The sequence below is a fragment of the Vulpes lagopus genome, chromosome 2, assembly GCF_018345385.1.
Source record: "Vulpes lagopus strain Blue_001 chromosome 2, ASM1834538v1, whole genome shotgun sequence".
Taxonomy (NCBI): Eukaryota; Metazoa; Chordata; class Mammalia; order Carnivora; family Canidae; genus Vulpes; species Vulpes lagopus.
In genome coordinates, this window is record NC_054825.1 from 35,817,188 (window position 1) to 35,833,257 (window position 16,070).

Genomic DNA, 16,070 nt, shown 5'->3' on the forward strand with positions numbered 1-16,070 from the left:
GTCCGCCTCCTAACGCCCGTTCTGTTGTTTACAAAGGGCTTGTCAGGAAGTGAGACAACTGAGCAGGAGACCTCGGTCCCCGCGCGCGGCTCGGGCTTCGGTCGGCATCTTCCGCCGCGAGGTGGCAGCAGTCCCTGGGGAGAGCGGAGAGCTCCGGCGCTGCCTTCGCGGGACAGGTTCGGCAGGGCACGGGCAGGACTGAAATGTGTCAGTTTTGCCATCTGACAAGTGTGCACGGTGGTCTATACCCCACACTTTTGGCGTTTCCGTATTTTTGCGCCTTATTTAAATGAACTCTTGAAGATTGATAAAGTATCCGACAACGTGATATTGCGGGACTACAGTTTGCATCGGTGCTTCTCAAGCTGCGACGAAGGGCCTGTCTCCCCTCCAGCCCATCCTACCGTACCCTGTCCCGCCTCCAATTCTTCGCAGGCTCGTACGTGGTCCCTTGTGCATTACGGGTAAGCATCTCTGGGCCTCTTAAAACTGATTTGACAACAACCGAATTGCCCTCTACTCAGTGAAGAAGAAAAAAGTACATTGATTGGGGGCTTAGATACCCAGACAATACCAAAGTGATGCAAATGTTTCTAAGCAGTTTCAATTTCTGTACTTAAAACAAACAGTACATAGATGGTCTCTGGTATATCGACCACACCTTGATTAGACCTTCTTTACATGATTTCTTTCCTGATTTCGGAATGGAATTTTAAGAGGGCTCTGTTCCATGGGGTAGCATGCACTTCTCCTTTTGGTTAAACTTGACAAAGAAGAAATATTTTTGCTTTTTCTAATACTTGATATTTCCTAAGTAAGAACAGAGGAATTTTTTACTTCTGCAAAGAGAACAAGGTCATGCAAAGCAAATTCTTCTTTTCATCAGAAAATCTCGTGTTAATTTTGCAGGATCATACAGGCATCTTCACCTAGGACCACAAAAGCTAGATTGGTCAGAAATGTGACCAATGTGGGGTGAAGGCGAGTAAGATAACTGATTCTTTGATGTCAGCGTTCGATTAAAGAGGGCTTCTTTCTTGAAAAGTCATGGTGCTCTTGCTGTAAACTATACCATTTCGATTTCTTTTCTCATCTTCACCCCGGGGCTTAGGGGTGAAGAAGAAGAGATAGGAGGAGAAAGAAGATGAATAGGTAAGAGTCACTGAACACTTTACTGAGGGACATTTAATTTGGACAATTTGGTAAGTACTTACTTAGATATCTTATTTAATTTTCAAAGCAACTGTGAGTTAAGTACTGGTTTTTTTTTTGCCCCCCCCCCCTTTTTTTAAACAACATCTGCATTTTACATCTGAGAAATATATGGCTCAGGTAATAGTGATAGAAGTACAGGAGGATCCGGGCAGTTTGGCTCAGTTTTCCTTTCTTGTACAATTTCCTGCACAAAGCAAGCAGGGACGAGAGTTAGAGGTTGTGAAGGGAGGAGGGAGAGAAGAGGAGGGGAAGGAAGAAGAAAATGGTGGGCTAGAGGGGAAAGAAGAGAGGAGGTAGAGAGGGATGTGGAAGAGGAGCAGGAGCATTGGGAAGAGGGATAAATAGTATGGGATAGTGACAGCAGAAAAAAATGGGAAGAAGGGTCAGAGGTTACCCTGCAAGGAAAGCTGAAGCAGCAAGGCTCTGGAGTTTGAAGGAGACCCTGAAAATTTCTGCCTGGAAAATAATAGGACTGCACAATTATTCTATGTACTTTGTATCCATTATCTCATTTATCCGTTTTATATCCACTTTGTATCCATTATCTGATTAATCATCACAACCAGACAATGAGGGAGAGAGATATTGTTATCCCTGTTATATCTAAGGTCAGAGAAGATGGACGGCTCTTGAGTCATTTCCTCTTCCTTGGGGAATTTAGAAAGAAAGGGTGGCTTGTGGCATCTAAAGCAACCTTTGAGCCCTTCTTGGTCTCCCCAAAGGCCTGTCTTTCTTGAGCTGATCCCCAAAAGTCAGCGTGTGTTCAGCTAATCTTCTACCTCTTTTCATTTGGTTCTCCTTTTGTGAGCACTCCACGGGGCTGCTGTCCTCTGGCAGCTTATGACTGAAACGGGGTGGGGGTGGCAAGGCAAGAAAGCAATATTATAACATGATTTACACAAGTGTTTCAGGAGCATCTGGCAGGGTCTTCTCTCCCAGATAGAGGGGGAGTTTGGGAGATTTGGAGGAGATAAAGTCTGTTTTCCTGGATGAGAGAATGCTTGATTTAAATTTTGATGCATGGAATTGAGAAGTAACAGGATGCAGAGGTCTGGAGTTTATCCAGAACTAGAACAAAGCAGGTGGTGCTCAGTCAAAATTTGCAGATTTAATCAATGAAGCCATGAGCTCTTGTTTACCTTCATACTCACATCATCACAGCTGTGGCTGTTAGATGTATTCAATTATCTAAACACATGGCCAGAAATTCACTGAACTGTGCATATGGTACCCTGGCATGATGATATACCAGCAACCCAAAAAGAACCCCTCTCTTATTCCCAAGGATGGAGCACTTACAGGAGCTCCTGTGCAGATTGAAAAAAGGTGCCCTTCCTCTAGGCAGACTTTTATGTGCTCCCATTCACCACATGGCTGGTAAGGCTGTGCAGTGAACAATATGCCCAACTTTTCATAGAGCTCCTGATAAAACATACTAGGGAAGTTAATTGCTAAACCTAGAACTCTAATGGGACTCCATAAGACATCACTGATACAGGAAGCCTCTTCCAATAATTCCCCTCTCATATTCTTGTCTTCCCATAGAAACTCCCATTCCTGACCTGATATCTTTCAATTTTGTCCATTTTCTGAGCCCGGGTAGTCTATCCATGTTTGCAACGTTAGTTGCTGTTTTTTTTTTTTTAATGTGCAATTAAAATGAAAGTGAAAGGTCTTTTATATCTATATTTCTATCAAAAGTTTGAAAATGAAAAACAGATGGAGAAAGCTCATATATTATAAAAATTAGCCTTGTGAAAATAAAGAATATTCTTACCCTTTTAAGATGCAAAGTATGCCTATAATAACAAAAGAATACAACTTAAGAAGACAATAGGAAAGAAGTTGAAGGAAGAGCTAGTATTTGGAAAAGATGTGTGATGGTAAACTTAATGAATGGAGAGAGGAAGACTGAAATTTCAACCAGGGGGTTGATTTTTTAATACAAGTGAAATATGTAGTTGTATTAGTCAGGGTTATCCAGAGAAATAGGACCAAGAAAGTGCGTGTGTATCATATGAATGATTGGTTTAGGGGATTATGGAGGCTAACAAGTCCCCAAATCTTCAGGTGGCCAGCTGAAGACCCAGGAGAGCTGCTGATACAGCTCCAGTATGAAGGCCAGCAGGCTTAAGATCCAGAAACAGCTGATATTTCAACTTGAGTCCAGTGACAGAAAAAACAAAACAGAAACATTGTCCCAGCTTAAAGAAGGATCACTCTTTTTGTTGTATTCAGGCCTCCAACTGATGGATAGAACTGCTCCGTTTTAAGGAAGTTAATTCTGCTTTACTCAGCCAACTGATTCAGATGTTAATCTTATTCAGGAAAAAACCCTCATACATACCCAGAGTCATGTTTGAATAAATATATGGGTACCCTATGGCCCAGTCAAGTTGATAGATAAAATTAGCTATCACAGTGATAGTGCCTTGAAATTATGGCATATTAAATGAAAACAAAAATTGCTCAGGCAACAACTACAACTTCTTAACCAAAGGCAAGTTTACAAAGAATGATTGTTGAAAGTGAAAGAAATAACAGGTCCTAAACAGAAATTAGCATTTAGGAACATAATAACTACAAATTCTATTGCTCAGTATGTTGGAAAAACAGCTCGGAACTTGCAGGATAAATGGCATTTAAAAATCAAGTTATTGGGGATCCCTGGGTGGCTCAGTGGTTTGGTGCCTGCCTTTGGCCCAGGGCGCGATCCTGGAGTCCCGGGATCGAGGAGTCCCACTTCGGGCTCCCTGCATGGAGCCTGCTTCTCCCTCTGCCTGTGTCTCTGTCTCTCTCTCTCTCTCTATGTCTATCATAAATAAATAAATAAATCTTTTTAAAAAATCAAGTTATTTTGGGGCATTTTCTATTGCAAGTGGATAATCAAGTAGATAAATAAAAGCTATTTGTGTTGTTGAAAATTTTGGTATGACTAAATATCATCTGGAAATGGTGTCCCCAAAACGCACATCATTAGGAAGTGGCTTTTTGTGTGTGTATGGAGAAGAATTTTGAGAATTTTAAAGTAGATTTGTCAGAATTGGTAACCATGATTACAGATGGGATTCCTGCAGGGGTCATTTTTAACATCAGACTTACGAAACATAAGCACAATGTGACAAGATTTTGTCAAGATGCAGAATTTTAGCCAATTTGTTGTACCGTTGACTAGAAACCATTTTAAACTCTAAACTTTAATACTATACAAAAATAACAGCCATGGTAGTTAACCACATAGTTCATGTTCCAAATAGTTATAAATGGATGTAGTGGATGCTGAGAAAGTTTTGAATTGCAGAAAGGAGATTTACTTCTTAATGTTATCAAGGAAAATATCTCCACTTTGGCTCATCAGTGAGGCCTGGGTCAGATTTAGTTGCTTTGGTTGGTGATATATCTCCTTTAAATATTCTGATTTCTTCCATCTCCCTTTAAAAAAAAAAATCACACCAAAATAAATAAATAAATAAATAAATAAACAAACAAACACACACACACACACACACACACACAAACTGATTTGTCCATAGATAGCATAATTTTGTCTTTGGGAAACTTATCTGGCTAGGAATAATCTAGGTCTTTTTCTGCACAGAAACTGGTTTCCAGATATGAAAATTATGGCCTGTCCTCATACTGTAGCATCAAGACTATGATCCAAGAAAGGTACCCCAGTTTAAACACTTAAACTCTATGATAATACTGCTTAACTTTTCAATTCATAACATTAAATGAATGAAAATGACACAAGGAAGTTTTGCTATTTAAGGACCTATATAATAGCCTCAATCCTGCATTTCGGCCTGGGAAACCTAAAATACACATATGATACTTTACAGAAAATGTTTGATGAACCATTCTTTAAATCAATGTTCCACGACAGTGTTGATGCCCTCCCTTCCACCCACCAGCCAACCCTGGAGAGCACTTGAAAATTTGGGTGGGCATTCTTTTTAGATTTATCGTTGTCACAGTAATTGAGAAGGTGGATGATTGATAGTGGCTTTAGCAGGAAGGGACCAGGGAAGCTAACTATCCTAAAATATATGAGAAAGTCTTGTAGAATGAACACTTGTTCCTTGTCTGGCATGGGCAAAGCTTGTTTATGATTTTTTTTTGCATCTAGAACAGGTTTATATGTATAAATGCACAGCAAATTCCACATTTTTTTTTATTTGCACAGAGGTTTCCAGGAATATTACTGTTGAGTGAAAAGAGGGAGGACTATACTTTACTTGGAATTATGAGTTGGTTGGAACTGTAGGAAACTAAATGAGTTGTTCCTCATTTCAAAAAATCATGTCATTGCAGTAATACTGCTTTTGTTATTTGAGCTGACAATGCAGTACACCTGCACCACTCTGCATTCATAGCACTTGCATTAATGGTGACTCACATATATACATATTATCACACATACCCTTATTTAAATACATATAACATCATCTTATATGTAAATTCTAATATGTGCTACATAAGTAAATATATGTATTTAGCCTTTCCTTAACAAATATTACATGTAAATTAGAAGTACTGACAATATTAAGCTGGTTATTTTAAATCTAAATTTAAACATATTAGAATCTACAGATATTAGAGAAGTGTCCTGTATATTGATGGAACCCTGTCCCTCCTCCTGCAGGCTACTGATGAAATTTCTAGTTGAACTGGAATGTTAGCTCTGTCAATTCTTTGGTTTCCCCAGTCAGATCCAACACCTCTTTCCTGTGGGCTCATCCCTATACTTTGAGGCTTTTCATATTGTACTACAACCTGGAGTTTTAGACGCTCTAAATGTTGACTCAATCAGTGAGAGAATGCTGCTTTTATAAATTTTTCTTTAAGTATCTTTAAATTGAAAAACTTCATTTTTCTTTTAATTAGTCCTTCAGGTTCAGAGCATGAAAGCCAAATTGTTGAATTTGTTCCCTGACCAAAGCTTCCCATGGAAGTTTTTCTGTGCGGAATTTGTATTGAGGAATAGATTGCCCACTAGGGGGTGTGCATGCACCACATATATTTCAAATGGTCCTCGTTTGAAAAAGAATGAGTAATTTAAAAATAGGTGTTCTTGGGGCAGTTCGAGTGGGTCAGCGGTTTAGCACCACCTTCAGTCCACCTTCAGTCCACCTTCAGTCTTGGAGACCTGGGATCGAGTCCCACGTCGGGCTCCCTGCATGGAGCCTGCTTCTCCCTCTGCCTGTGTTCTGCCTCTCTGTCTCTGTGAATAAATAATTTTTTTAAAAAAATAGGTGTTCTTGTATCTATCTGTTCTTTGATTTTCTATTTACCTTTTTTTTTTTAAAAAAAGATTTTATTTATTTATTCATGAAAGGCACACACAGAGAGAGGCAGAGACATAGGCAGAGGGAGAAGCAAGCATGCTCCTCACAGGGAGCCTCATGTGGGACTCTATCATGCCCTGAGCTAAAGGCAGATGCTCAATTGCTAAGCCACCCAGGCACCCTTCTATTTACCTTTTTTTTATAACAATTTTTTAAAGGTTACATTTATTTTGTAAAAGGAGTGAAGTTTTTCTAAATGGAAGGAACTGAAGAAAAAAATACATTTTTGTCGTCAGCCTTAAGGGATAATGCAAACAAAGGTAAAATAGTTAAAGGATGCCTAGATCTAAAATAAAACAAAACTCACAATTCACTTTTAAACTGAGGAATTATTTTAAACCATGAATGACACTTGGTTATAGGCATTATTTTGCACTCAGTTTGACAAATGTTTATTGAACACCTAGTACATGGCAGAGATATGAAAATATTCTTGTGTTTGGGGAGTTCATAGTCTAATGGGAAGACAGTCATGTAAATGCAAAGTATATTGCGCTGGTAGATGCTATAACAAAGATATGAAAAAAAATACTCCAAGAATCTAGAAAGGATGAAACTAACTACAGTAAAGGGTGTTGTCACAGAGAAAGGGGCATTCCTGGTCCCAGACTAGCTAGCTGCTCTTATCCCAACTGAGCCTCCCCAATGTCTATTGACAGATTTCAGCCCTTGTCATGAGGATGGATGTTCTGACTTCCATCTTTGTGCTACTGATCCACAGCCCAACTGTTAGCCATTGGGTAGTATTTGGATATTTATACGAAAAAATCTTAGCACTACATTTGCCCAAGCATTCTGGTTTTCCTAGTCGTTTCATCCAATTCTGGGATCAAAGGACACCCAGGCAAATAGTTTAGTTGAATGAGGCAATAAGGTGTAAAAGTGAGGAGCTGAAAGACTTTGAAGAAGAGTAGGTCTGAAGGAAGTCAGCTGCGTTGGGCTTTGGAAATTACTGGAATCCCAGTTAGCATGACATTAGCACACACTTACCTGACTAGTGAGTTGCCAATGGATCCCATGGCATAGAAAGCTTTATTTCCCTTGTGTTTCTTAAAGTAAATCTCGATTGTCAGAATTTGCTGGTTTTAGGGGAAAACACTCTCCTAAACTTAGGTCCTATGGATGGGTATGCGTGGGTCTGCATAGATATGATTAAACATATGCATGTGGATGAGCTAGATGAGTACCTAGAGGAAGGACGAGCTTATAAAAAGATGGTCATTCCTGTTGTAGGACTCTGCTGCTCTTCTTCTCTACCACCCAGAGCGGTTTTGAGAGAGGGAGATGACCCGTTGGAAGCCTCAGAAAGCTGTAGTGTCAAGTGCCCTCGTTGACACTTTTATGAGACTGCTGTTAAAGGAAATGAGAGTCTAGACAAGGTTTCATACTTTTTAAAGCAGCAGAGTTACTTTTTAAATGAAAGAAATAAAAGGGATGAAAACGAACAACACAACTTGATTTAAACGTCAACACTTCTCTTATCCTCTCCAGGGTAAGTGCCAAAGAGTGGGTGGGCAGGGGGAGGGTGAAGGAAGCAACACCTTGGTATGGATTTTAAAACATCAGGAAACCAAGGGCAAAACAAATAACAAATTTAGGTGAGCGTTTAGGTATTTCTTGGATATTTTGTGAAGCTCTACCGTTAGGTTTTCATTATGAGAAAATTATGGAAACATATACACGAGATTTTTAGCATTTTTATGAAAAGAGGATTATTTGTGAGTCAAGGTTAGAGGGAAACAAAGAATTCCTGATAGTTCTGCCAGGATTTTGGAATAATGATAGATGAAATTTAAACTCAACATAAGCAAGGTAATGCTGCAGAAGCTGAGATTTTCAATAGCTATGTTTATGCATTGTGACAGCTTATAAATTAAAAACCTAGCAACTCTAAGGAAATACACTCAGCCATCACTAAGGGTAATGTAATAGAGGTGACTGTTCTATAAAAAGGAGAGTTTAGACCTGATGCTATATGGAAAATGGAAGAGGAAGTCAATTTGAAAGTAGTATTTTACTGATTATTTGGTGCATTTATATGTCCTACAATGAAAAATAATGAATGCAATAAACCTCAGAATCTGCTATGAAATAAGTAGGCTGGGTAAGAGTGGGTAGGAGTATAGGTGCAAATTATATTAACTGTAGATTCAATTAATAAAACTATTGCTTTTTAAATTCTTTGTATAATTCATTAATGTAGAATATTATTTACAAGAGGCAAGACAATGTAAGTTGCCCTGATTACTCGGGGGTGGAGGGATGGGGGGGGGTAGGAGAAAAAACTCAAAATAAGTTAAAATGAGTTATAAAGTTAAAATAAGAAAAGTCAAAAGTAGCTTGTGAAATTACTACCTTAAAGAATTTTTAAGAAGTCTTGCGACATCCTAAACTCAAAACCAGAAAATTAAACTATTTTTAAAAAGATTTTTCATTTATTTCTCGGGGGGGAAGGGGAGAGAGAGAGAGAGAGAGAGAGAGAAGAGCAGGGGGGAGGGGCAGAGGGAGAGAGAGAGAAGCAGACTCCCCACTGAGCAGGGAGCCCAATGGATGCTGGGCTAGACATGGGGCTCTATTCCAGGACCCCAGGATCATGACCTGAGCAAGAAGGCAGATGCTTAATCAACTGAGCCGCCCAGGCACCCCCAAAAGTAAACCATTTCAATGTAGTCATGTATGATCTTGGCTAAGGCATTAAACTTCTCCCAACCTCTATTTCCTTCTGTCTTGAAGGGTAAACAAATGATTTCTTAGATGCCTTCCAGCTGCAAACTAGTTTTCTCTTGTCTGAAATTATGTTTAATACTAACATAAGTAAGATCAAAGACATTTTGTCATCCATTTTCTTAACTACTAAATAGTATTGCTCTGAGGCCTACATAACTATCTTCCACTCTTCCTCTGACTCAGTGTATTGATCTGCTTATCTCAGGCTGAGAAAAGACCCTGACATGTTCATAAATCGTGACCATTGGCCCACCATGGAGGGATTTTTTTCTTTTCTTAAAAAAATCTGTTTTTTTCAATGTGTAGGGGGAAGAATATAGACAGGGTATTCAGATAAACCTGGTGTTGAAACCTATTACTTACCAGCTGAATGCAGTAGCAACTGTGTTTCCTTATCTGAAAAAATAGGGCTAACACCCACCTTGAAGAATGAGAGTATTATTCAGCTCTCAGATCAATACATTTGGAGGTTTCTGTTCCCTTTCTTTCCTATTTATAATCTGCTAGGGCCTAACTAGAAAAGAAAACAGATTTGATTATTTTTAGAGTGTTAAACTAAAGAAATCACTGCTGTGTGTCCAATAAAACCTTTATACCAAACGGAGTGAAGTAAGCCTCACAAATAATAAAAATCAGCCTCTGTAACAGCGTTTGAATACCAAGGAGATTTTAGGCAATAGGCATTAAGTCAACATGCACCTCCAGGATTCTTCTGCAGAACATTATAATCGGTCATTTCTTCGCTTATGGGCAAGATGTCCAGGATACCATGGGAAAATTAACCCTCATTTCAGTATATTAGGCCTTGAAGTCGGAATATAAAAGCAGCCGGGGTCTGTTTCTAGACGCCGGAGGGTTGGAATGCGTTTAAGTCCTTTCCCCAGAGCCTGGAGCTCTTCCTGGGTGTCAAGACCTGAGGGCATCCCATCCTCTCCCTGCTTGTCTTCTGAGCTCCCACCCCTCCCCATTCGGCTCCTTCTCCTTTTCCAGCTTCGCTTTCACCCATAAGTGGTCAAAATAGGAAACGGAAGTATTTGTTGCTTGGTGTAGTGCTCGAAAAGGTTTTTTTAAATCAAAAAACAAAAAACCCTCTCCAGGTTCTTCATTTTGCATGAGTCCGAACGTCCGTGGGCCCCCAAGTCCTCCCCCATCCGAGCGCCGTTCCTTCCTGCGGAGGCTCCGGTCTGTCGGGGGGGTCCGCGCCTGCAGCGCGCAGAGGTACCGGAGAGCGAGCGAGGCGGCTCGGGATCCCGGGAGGCGCGCGGAGCACCGCCCCCCGCCTGGCGGGAGGTGCGGGGGACGCGGCGGCCCGGCCCCGCGGGGGAAGCCCGTCCCGGGAGCTCCGGGGGCTCGGGCGGCGGCGGCGGCGGGGACGCGGCGCGGCTGCCGCAGGGGAGCGGCGGGAGCGGCGGGAGCGGCGGGAGCGGCGGCGGCGGCGGCGGCGGGCGCGAGGGGCGGGGCGCACTCCGCAACTTCTGCCGCTGCCTCCCGGGCGCGCTCGGCCGAGACGCGCGGCTGCTGCGGGCTGCGGGCTCCGGGCTCCGGGCTGCGGGCTCCGTGCTGCGGGCTGCGGGCTCCGGGCTGCGGGCTGCGGGGCGGCCGGCGAGCCGCGCGTCCCGGGCGTCCGTCGGTGCCGGAGGCGCCTCCCGCAGGGAGTCCGCAGCGGCCGGGGGGCCCCGGGACGTGCGGGGCCGCGAGGCCGAGCCGAGGCGCCCCCCAGTGGCGGGCGCGGGCCCCATGGCTGGGCCGGGCGGAGCGGAACCGGCGCGGTGAGCGCCCGGGGCCGGCGGCCGGAGCGCGTGGCGGCGGCGGCGGCGGCGGCGGCGGCGGCGGCGGCGGCGGCGGCGGCTCCATGGGCAGCAGCGCACGGCGGCACGAGGATGGACGTTAACAGCAGCGGCCGCCCGGACCTGTACGGGCACCTCCGCGCGCTGCTCCTGCCGGAGGTGGGGCGCGGGCTGCCGGACCTGGGCCCCGACGGCGCCGGCCCGGGCTCGGGCTCCTGGGCGCCGCCCCTGCTGCGCGGGGCCGCGGAGGTGACGGCCAGCCCCGTGCCCACCTGGGACGCGCCGCCGGACAACGCCTCCGGCTGCGGGGAGCAGATCAACTATGGCAGAGCCGAGAAAGTTGTGATCGGCGCTATCCTGACGCTCATCACGCTGCTGACGATCGCCGGCAACTGCCTGGTGGTGATCTCGGTGTGCTTCGTCAAGAAGCTCCGCCAGCCCTCCAACTACCTGATCGTATCCCTGGCGCTGGCCGACCTCTCGGTGGCCGTGGCAGTCATGCCCTTCGTCAGCGTCACCGACCTCATCGGGGGCAAGTGGATCTTCGGCCACTTCTTCTGCAACGTCTTCATCGCCATGGACGTCATGTGCTGCACGGCCTCGATCATGACCCTGTGCGTGATCAGCATCGACAGGTAAGGGCCGGCCGCGCCGTCAGGTCCGGCTGGGGGAGTGCGGGCGCTCGCCTGTCCTGGGCGGATAAGCCGCACTCGGCGGGATCAGGGCTGCGCCTAAACGGCAGCCCCAGGCAGCCCCGCACACCCGTCAACCCTCCACCCACCCAGCAGGTTCGGTTACGGCAGAGTCTACATACGCCTTTAAAAGAAGAGCCCAAAGTGTTCTAGTCTACTGTAGTGAGGACAGTTAAGACCAAAGTTAAAGTATTTTAAGCGTTAGCAGTTCCAGCAGGGGGTCCCTTGGCTTGGTTTTTAGAAGGAACGGATTTGATCCTGGCTAAACCTGACAGACCTGGCTGTGAGTCTGAAAGTGTCGTTTCTTACTCTAAGACATCAGTCGTTGAAAAGCCTCCCTGCTTCCAGATTGCGGGAGCTGCTCCCAAGGCCAGTGAACGGACTGAGGATGGTTGCAGAATGGGGGGTTCTACATGTCTGAACGTTGCACTTCTGTGGTTGCTGATCCCGAATCTCATTCTCCTGGAAGTCTGACTCTGGTGTTTGACAATGTTGTTGCATCCTGCAGGCTTGCTGACTGGAGCCTTACTCCCTGTCTGAATGGTTGGTTCTAGCCTTTCATCATATCCCTTGAGAATTTTCTCTTGAGAACTGCCCCCCCCCCCCCCCCAGTGGAGTAATTGAAACAGAGGCTGACCATCTGTCAGAGATACTGGGGAAAAAATTCAGGCCTTGGGTGTCAGATTGGGCTAGGAGACTCCGAGGGCTTCTTCAGACTCTAGAATCACAGGATTCTGCTATGGAGCTGGTCTTTGGTCCCGGAAACACTGTATAACTGACAACTCCAAGTATGGTCCCAGTGCACTTTGGCCACCTTATAACTGTTTCTCTTGAAACTGATTCACCCACATAATTCTGTTGTTTTAAAACCCGCTTACAAGACTGGTATCCTGTTGTGTTTGATGGTACAGAGAAATGATGGCTTATTTATTTTGTGGACTTACAGAGCCTTTAAATGTGTATACCCTCAGCATAGAAGAAATAATTGATGCCTCCACACTTCAAATGATAGTCCCTCTAAAGGTAGTCTAACATGAAACGGAGATTTTCTTCCTTTTCCTCCCAGTGAACACTGCTGTTTGTGGTTTGTTGATATTGAACATGTTGTCCTATTTTACTGCTTGACTAGGGTTTATAATTACTGAATAAAGGGAATGATAGGAAAAGGGATATTTTCAAGAAAAAATATATTGTAGCTGTGTTTAAAGATTTAGGTTTGTTTTTTCTTTTTAAATTGATCCTGCCATTTTACATATCATGTTAGGTAGGAACTTCTGAGAGCAAACAAGGAATTATTTTTAAGAAAAGTGCATGAAAAAAGTGCATGAATGGCATATATGAGAATATTAGCTCCAAACTTGACAGCTGAAGTTTTGAATTACTACAGTTAAGCATGACAAAAACACATGCACTCACAGTCTGGCTGTGGCAACAGGAAATAGAAGAGTGCACTCAATATACATAGTAAGTATATAAATGAATTGTAAGCATAAAAATTGGACTCCTAAGCCAACCAAATCAGTCATTCTTGCATGAATGGAGTCCTTTTAAATGGAATTGAGTGTAATACAACAAAATAGAATTTTTGCTTCAAGAAATGCATGTATAATTTGTTTCCTTTCATAAATGATAAATGATACATAAATAGCACAGTATACTAACTCATCTCCTAACACAGCCAGTGCTTCTGCTCTGCTGGGCTCATTCAGGTTTGGTTTGGGACTACCCTGAGATTCCTGTATGTTAGCTAAAGGCTTTCTTCACTCCATGTGCACATGTGACTTACCAGCAAGCAGCAAGGATGTCTTGAATACAAGGAAGAGGTTAATCCTTCTTGGCAAGAGTTTTCAGTTTCTTCATCCAGCATATCCTATGATTGTCACAAACCGTGATAATATAGGGATGTAGAGTCTGTCTCTTTATTTCCTATGAGAATTGCTCCACTGGTGAATTCTACTTAAAAATGGTTTTGGAGGATGAACAGAGCATTTTTTTAAGATAAAATAAAGAACTGATAACACTGGAAGACACAGATTGCTTTTCTTCCAAGAAAACACAAAAATAAAAAATGAGACAAAGGAAAATACATTTGATATCTAAGGTGAATTATTTCTGAAGAGACTGTTTTCTTCAGTTTCATTGTAGAATATGACCGCGGATATACAAATGTGCTAAGAAAATGTGAAAAATTTTAATATTTGTTTATTCATTCCCTCTTGAGTACAGGGTTAGGTTACAGTGTGCTTTGTGCAGTACTAATCAAAGATGAGTAATAATATTCCTGCTTTTGAGCTCTTACTGTATTGCGAGAATTTGGATATCCAGTGAGCCTTTAACGTGTCCAAGATGGAACCTTTGATTTTTCTTAATGACATCCACCTTACAGGGATGCCTTTCTAGCCTTTTCAGTGCAATTTCATGCTGTTCTTCTTCACAGGCTTCAACACTCCCTTCCCTACCCTTTTCAGATAATGATTCATGATCATTGAAAAAGTAGCAATCATTGGATGGATACTTCAATATCTTTCCACCACCAAACAGTCTTTCCTATATCTGTTCCCTTTTTATTTCTGTCCAGTTAAAAGGCTAGAAGACATTGTGTCCCAGCAAAGACCAAACCACCTGCACTTCACATCCCATCCCTTCTCATCTCAAGGATTTTGTTCCTTCCTTGATCCCTGCTCTCTCTTCTTTGCCTTCAGTGTTTCCTCTCAACTGGGTCAAGCTTGATCTTCTATTTAACTTTGGCCTTATGTCTCCCTCAATTTACTGCTCCACTTCACAGTTAAGCTGCTCAAAGAACTGTGCCCACAAGCTGTCTTTATTTCTTTCCTCCTTAGGTAGTTGAGTTTGGCATTCTCAGGTCTACTGAAGTATTTTAACTGGCCTTGTTGGTTTCACTTCTGTCCATCCCTCATTCATTGCCTATGAATGATCTCTTTTTAAATAATTTAAGTGAGATGATATTTACCTGTAGTGAAATTCACAGATATTAAATGCATAGCTTGATGAGTTTTGACATATGTCTGTACCCATGGACCCACACTCCAGTCAGGATGTAGCATATTTTTATAATGCTAGAAAGTTCCCTTGTGCCCCTTTATAGAATCATCTTTTAAAAATAGAAATCAGAGGGGCCTGGGTGGCTCAGTCATTTAAGCGTATGACTCTTGATTTTGGCTCAGAACATGATCTCAAGGTTGTGAAATAGAACCCCAAGTGGGGGGATCCCTGGGTGGCACAGCGGTTTGGCGCCTGCCTTTGGCCCAGGGCGCGATCCTGGACACTCGGGATCGAATCCCACGTCAGGCTCCCGGTGCATGGAGCCTGCTTCTCCCTCTGCCTGTGTCTCTGCCTCTCTCTCTCTCCCTCTCTCTCTCTGACTATCATGAATAAATAAATAAAATCTTTAAAAAAAAAAAAAAAAAAAAGAACCCCAAGTGGGACTCTGTGCTCAGCGGGGAGTCTGCTTGAGATTCTTTCCCTCTACCCCTTACCCCACTCATTCTGTCTGTCTCTCTCTCTAAAATAAATCTTTAAAAAATAAAAATAGAAATCAAATTACATTTTATATATAGTTTAAAAACATGTGAAAAAAAAAGAAAAAAAATGAAAAAAAAAATAAAAATAAAAACATGTGAAAGAGCTCTATACATTGTTTAGGTGAATTTATATAAGGAGTAAAGGAAAAAAGAGTGCAGAGGGATGGTGAACACCAAACCAAACTCATGGGAGTCCTTATCTCTGGTGGGGTAGGTGGAGGTGTAATGAGGCAGTAGCACACACACCAACTGTACTGGTAATGTTTTATCTCGAATTTTGATGGTTGATACAGTCTTGTTATTTGTTTAATTTTCTGTATGTCTGAAATATATGTTTCAATTTTTTTTGGAAAATACATATAGAAAATGAACAATCCTAAGTATAGAGCTTGACGAATTTCCAAAAAGTGAACACTTTGATGTAATCTGCCACTAGATCAAGAAATTGAAAATTACCGACACAGTAAGGGTGGAGATCCCAGAGATCCCCTTCTGCCCCTCTCCAGTTTTTGATACTTCAAGGATAACTATTATCCTGACTTTTAGGATCATGAATTAGTTTTACTTGGTTAGAACCTCTTGTAAATGGAACAGCTTAGTATGTACTCTTAATTCTGGCTTCTTTTGCTCAATATAATATCTGTGTGATCCATCCATAGTTTTTAGTGTGTCTGTATTTTATTTTGTTTTATTTTACTTTTTTGGTGAGTAGCATTCCATTTAATTTGTCTATAAGTTCACCTGTAGATAGACATTTGA

The 16,070-nt window shown here is 42.7% G+C and overlaps 1 protein-coding gene across 2 annotated transcripts in view; it reads left to right on the forward strand.

Annotated features, from left to right (window-relative positions):
* Positions 1-11,158: 11,158 nt before the first annotated feature.
* HTR7 (5-hydroxytryptamine receptor 7) overlaps positions 11,159-16,070 on the forward strand; it is an 80,280-nt gene continuing 75,368 nt past the window's right edge. For both annotated transcript variants that reach the window (XM_041745202.1, XM_041745201.1), the window contains exon 1: positions 11,159-11,712. In XM_041745202.1, coding sequence (XP_041601136.1) covers positions 11,171-11,712 — 542 coding nt within the window. In that variant the 5' untranslated portion in view covers positions 11,159-11,170. The remainder of the gene's footprint in view (positions 11,713-16,070) is intronic.